The sequence below is a fragment of the Atractosteus spatula genome, chromosome 6, assembly GCF_055471065.1.
Source record: "Atractosteus spatula isolate fAtrSpa1 chromosome 6, fAtrSpa1.hap1, whole genome shotgun sequence".
NCBI classification, from domain to species: domain Eukaryota; kingdom Metazoa; phylum Chordata; class Actinopteri; order Semionotiformes; family Lepisosteidae; genus Atractosteus; species Atractosteus spatula.
The window spans coordinates 12,987,135-12,993,134 of NC_142711.1; the positions used below are offsets into that span (position 1 = coordinate 12,987,135).

A 6,000-nucleotide genomic window follows, 5' to 3' on the forward strand; every position below is an offset into this window, starting at 1 on the left:
TGACACTTTTCTAGGTTCTGGTATGAAAACCCAGGAGTGTTTAGCCCATCTCAAGTCACACAGCTGCAGCAGGTGTCTTTGGCTCGTGTCCTATGTGACAATGGAGATAATATTAAAGAGGTTCAGTCTGATGTCTTTTTGAAAGCAGATTACCCCCAAGAATATAAAAGCTGCGAAGAGATACCTAAAATCGATCTGAGAATGTGGCAAGATTGTTGTGAAGGTACAGTAAGTGATAGCAGTATGTAGCAAAGCCAATTTCATTCAATGTACTGTAGAGTCACATTTTGGATAGAATAAATGTCTATTGAGCTTCTTTCTGCTTTTGTTACAGTACTTTTTTTCTATTTCTGAAGCTAGCTGTAGATACAATACTGTACAGAAACTGTATAGAAACTGACAGAAGGAACAGGCTTTTAGTTGTTTTTGTATTGAATAATAATAAACTAATAATTGTATACAGCGCCTTTGGAAACAACTTCTTTACAGAAAAGTAAATACAAATTATTTGTTACAATGAATAGCTGTTAAATAGATAGGATTGCTTCAAGACTGTAAATGGGAGACTAAATAAAAGTTTCTGTTTATTAAAAATGTGTTTTCTACATCTGCTTTTGGGCCCCAGAGTGGCTCAACCCAGACACAAAACTGTATTTAAATGGTATACTAGTATTTAATTTTGAGAAAACCAAATATGCTTGGGCATATTATGAATAAGGTTTTATACACTATTATAAAAAATGATAGTAACTATACTTATATCCATTAGTGCAAAAAACAAACCACAACAGTTTAATCACAATTATTTACCAAAGCTATGTTATGTTACTTTTTGCTATTATTAAAAAATTAAGTGAGTAATTATGTAAGTTTGCTCAATCTAGCACAGACGTAGTATGTTATTTAATGCTACAGTAATTACAATTGACTATATTTACATAATAAAACATTGTTCCATATTGAGCCAGTGAACACTGAACCATTTGGCCACTGTATTAAATATGGTCCCATAAATAAATTAAATAAACAAGAAAAGAAAGCAAAAACCAAAATTATTTCAATATTTATTTTTTTAACTTATTTAAAAAAAACCCAGCAGCCAAGTCACCCTACAACTCACAACTGGCAGCCCACTGACACTCAGCAGGTGTGAGCCTGGTCAGTACCTGGATGGGAGACCTCCTGGGAAAAACTAAGGTTTCTGCTGGAAGAGGTGTTAGTGGGGCCAGCAGGGGGCGCTCACCCTGCAGTCTGTGTGGGTCCTAATTTCCTAGTATAGTGACGGGGACACTATACTGTAAACAGGCGCCGTCCTTCGGATGTGACGTAAAACCGAGGTCCTGACACTCTGGTCATTAAAAATCCCTGGGCGTTTCTCAAAAAGAGTAGGGGTATAACCCCGGTGTTCTGGCCAAATTTCCCCCTGGCCTTTACCAATCATGGCCTCCCAATAATCCCCATCTCTGAACTGGCTTTATCACTGTTCTCCTTCCCACTGAGAGCTGGTGTGTGGTTCACGTTGTGGTGCACTATGGCTGCTGTTGCATCATCCAGGTGGGGCTGCACATTGGTGGTGGAGGGGAGTCCCCCTATAGAACTATATATATGTCTAAAACAGAAAGTTTCACAAGCAGATAATCAAACAATGCAGTACTTCTATTTCACAGCCAATTAAAAGTAGCTAAGCAACACCTGCCTTTGGTCATGTTTACTATTGTTGAGAATTTGATTTCAAATTCTCATTTTACATTCTGTATTAGAAAGCTGTAAAGTATCACCTAACCTATGAAATAGCTCCTTTTGAACAGCCTATCAGTCACGGGTAGGCATTTTTTAATTAATGAATTTACATTGAATACAAAAACACACATACAGTACAGTAGGCCTTTTCAGGATCCTCCACAACAGTAAAAGAAATCACCCAAAAATACCACCACACCATTAGCACTGTGCTCACCCTATAAATACCAAAAAGCCAACTTGTACCCATGTGAGAATGTGAATTTTTAAATCCTTTACCAGTTATACCATGATTAAGTAAATTACCCCTAGTGTGATTATTTAAATGTAACTAGAGGCCATAGAATAGCTTCGAGTAGCAGGTCAGCTGTTGCAGCCCCTTCTTAAGTCAGTCAGAGATGATGCTTATTTGCACAACATAACAAGGTTAAAAAAAGGGCAATTTTATGGGGAAATAATATTATTTACTATATTTTTCTGCCTTTTATTTCACCATTATCTTGGTGAAACCTTTACAGTGGCATAATTATCATCAAAAGGCAAAGGAATTCAGTAGTTCAGGCCAATAGCTTTTGGCTACTGGTTGAGTATGAGCACAACAGGCCCATATATAAGTATGTCACTATCTACTCTATTATACACATACTGCATATATTATGTATAATTGTTTCTTTTTTTCAGATTGTAGAACACGAAGGCAATTCAGTGCTTTATCTAAACACTTTCACAGTAAACGCTCTGCAGATGTAAGCTATCCTGAAGAAAGACAATCCAATTATGTTTGGGAAATAAAAAATAAAAAAAGGTATGAGTTTGAATTATTTCATTAAAAAAAGTGTATACTTTGATGTGTAAGTATTTTTTATTCATTTTAATTCCAGTTTACATAAGGCATTAAAAAATGTTGTTTTCAGATTAAAAGATAACATAGAAGAAGAAATAAATAATTCCATCGAATACAGTGAGGACAAAAAAGGATTTCCAGACAAAGATTTCAACAGCTTTTTGACAGAAGTGCAACGAACAATTTCATCATTAAGGGATCAGGTAATGTAAAGACCGGTAAAGAATAACAAATGTAAGGACCTTTATTTAATTTTGCAAAGGAACAAGTAATAGATTTATTCCATGCTGAAAAAAGAAGAAAGAGAACACAACGTTTCGGCCGTGGAGCCTTCTTCAGGTGTGACAAGTGTTCTTTCTTCTTTTTTCAGCATGGAATAAACCTATTACTTGTTCCTTTGCAGCCTACGCATGCTGACGCAGCTGCCCACCTGAACTTTATTTAATTTTTACATCTAGTTTGATTGCTCAGGGTAATTAAGCTGCACTTCAAGACATGCTTATGATTTAAATGTTTATGATTATGATCTAATGTCTTTTAGATTTTAGAATGCTTTCACATAAGCCTCTATTTAATTTGAGTAGCTGGATTTCGTGTTATCTTAACCAGTAAAGGATTTTACTTAGAGTGCACTTTAGGACTTTTGTCCAGAGATACCTTGAGATTGAGATGTGGTTCAAAAATACTGGCCATGTGCCTTCAGTAGGTTGCCCTTAACTCAGCACCAAAAAGCTATCATTCCTTTTTCCAACATTCCACCAGCTTTCAGTTTGAAAAACAGTACAATCAGAGAAAATGTGTTAAGTGTATGATTATTTTTACAAGTTTCAGAATATAATGTATTTTGCAACTTTCATACTTGAACATAAAAGATAAAACTCGAGAAGTATTACCGACTGAATTACAGCTGGGTGTATTATTTATACAAATTTATAATATACTTAAAAGCATGCTTAACATGATGTAAATAGCAATAACTATATTAATGAATACAGTTCAATAAAAAGAAAAAAACATGTAATGATAACAGTGTATTTATTTTAACATTTAAACTGTTATTGTAATTCTGTTATAATAAGTATTTTTAACACATTTTTCAAGCAATACATTGGAAAGAAATGCATTTTGTTGCACTTTTTGTTGTCCCCAATATAGACTTTTAACTTCATGGATATGATTTTAGATTTGTGGAGGCAGCATTATTAAGTTTAACATTTTATGCATGTATCTGATGGCATTTACCATTCATGACAGGGTTTAATGTAGTGTTCAAGGGTCAGAAAATCATAAATAACTGAAGAACATTTTTTGCTGACCAACGATTATTTATGGCAAGGAAACTGAGAAGCATTGTTCATTTAACTGTGTGAATTGGTTTGACTTTTTAAAGCTAAGAAATTTAGCTTTAAAAGCTAAGAGACCACAGAAGGCCTCAAAACCAAGAAAATAGAATTGTGTGTAAGATCGATACAATACTAATTTAAACAATTTTTATTTAGTATTGCTCTGCTACATAATAGAGATTTGCAAAAAAGTGTTAGGACTACACATGAAATGCAATCTGAAAATCATTCAGAGGGGGATCCTATACAGTAGGTGTGATTTACAATAATGTGCCTTATATTTTAACAGACAACATTCTTTTTTTCCATTCATTGATTAATTTCCATGTCTTTCTTCAACTTTTAGTTTATTATAAAGCAACATATAGACCTCAATCTTCACTTGAGTTAAAACAACATATTCAGATATATTTACATAAGAGGAAAACATCCCAGTTTAAATTTAATTAATTTCAATAACTTGAATTGTAAATAATCTTTAGTAAAATACATAAATGGAAACTCTATTGGCATCTTTGAATTAAGCTAGCTGTTAAAGGAAAGGAAATCAAAAATGTAAACAGGACACTTCACATATTTAGTTGTTTTTTATTTTAAAGAAAAGTCTGGATGAGATTCCTTGATCAATTAGCTTGTAGCAACTAAACAGGAAAGGTGAGCCAAATGCTCATCTCTCACTTGTAACCTTTAATCTTTTATGTCTTACAGTATATCCCTAAATGTAACTTAGAACATTTTTGTTGCTTACATTTTATTACAATATTACTGTATTTCATTACAATATTTCATTTTGAACTTTCTGAAATCTATTTAAAGGATTTAGTACAGTGTTTGGAGCTCATAAAAGCAGAATACACTGTAATACTATCTTCAATGCACATTCATTTTCACAAAATTCACTTATTTTCCTGTGAGTAAACTTTCCCTAGAATGGGGAAGCTTTTTGTGAAGATATGAAGAAAATAAGTTAGTTCAAGTGCAAGTAAAACACCAGAAGCAAGAAAAGGATCTAGGCTTGTGAACAAGACCTCATCTCTTCAAAGGCTACATGTTGCAAAATGACTTGGAAGCCTATTTGTGTTTTTTATTTATCATGTATTTTATAGACTCGTTGATATTCTGTAAAAATGTATGGACAAGTTTGTTTAAAACTAGAGAACCTGAAATGCCAATCTCCTTTTAAATAACATTATAAAATACCACATTAATTGTTCTCTGTCTAATCCAGCAACCTGTATTCTCATGAACAGATAAATAATCTGGAGACTCTCCTGAGGAAGAAAAGTTGCATGGATGAAAATGGTAACCACAGGATAGAAGGAGAACGTTGGGACAAAGATCCGTGCACAAGCTGTCAGTGCCAGGTAACGTGCCCTGAAAATTCTTTCATAAATCTCTTTCTCCTTTTTTGAGAGCAATTGACTGATTTCAGTTGATTGACTGAGCAATTGATTTTTCCTTTTCTATTTTCCCTTTCAGAAAGAACAAATTACTTGCTTTGTAGAATCCTGTCCTGCAGCAGACTGCAAGAAACTCATCAAAGTGAAAGGAAGATGCTGCCCTGTTTGTTCAGTGGTTAAAAATAGCAAAGAATCCTCTACAAGCAGTTCATAAAGCCAAGTCAAAAGCAAGAGGTTTCAGAGCATTTCGCATAATCTACAGACACAAAAACATGTTAAGTGCTAGTATGCGCTAGGTCAACCTCACATGGTAATAAACTAGAGAGAGAGAAATCTTTCCAGCACTATATAGTTTATTTTTGCCATTACTAATAAATTGCATAAAATCTGTTAAAACAAAGAATTAACCTTTGCGTTCTGAATTTGCCACTCTTTTAATTTGACAAGTTAACTATATGCCTTGTACATCATCTTCAGTTCTAAAAAACAAGAATATTGCTAGCCAATATGGATAATACACTTTGAAGCAAGAGCTTGACAAGTCACTGACTCAGTGCAGATCAAAACAATGAATACATACTGTGCTGTACAGATACTGACACTGGCTATCAAATTTAAACACCAAATATATAATTTATTTGGTACAGTATATTATTATATACTAAATATATAA

At 33.6% G+C, this 6,000-nt stretch overlaps 1 protein-coding gene across 1 annotated transcript in view; it reads left to right on the forward strand.

Annotated features, from left to right (window-relative positions):
* LOC148831842 (peroxidasin homolog) overlaps positions 1–5,541 on the forward strand; it is a 66,825-nt gene extending 61,284 nt beyond the window's left edge. Inside the window, exons 19-23 of the mRNA XM_088919135.1 lie at positions 15–223; positions 2,422–2,545; positions 2,655–2,787; positions 5,178–5,291; positions 5,407–5,541. Coding sequence (XP_088775261.1) covers positions 15–223; positions 2,422–2,545; positions 2,655–2,787; positions 5,178–5,291; positions 5,407–5,541 — 715 coding nt within the window. The remainder of the gene's footprint in view (positions 1–14; positions 224–2,421; positions 2,546–2,654; positions 2,788–5,177; positions 5,292–5,406) is intronic.
* The last annotated feature ends 459 nt before the right edge of the window (positions 5,542–6,000 follow it).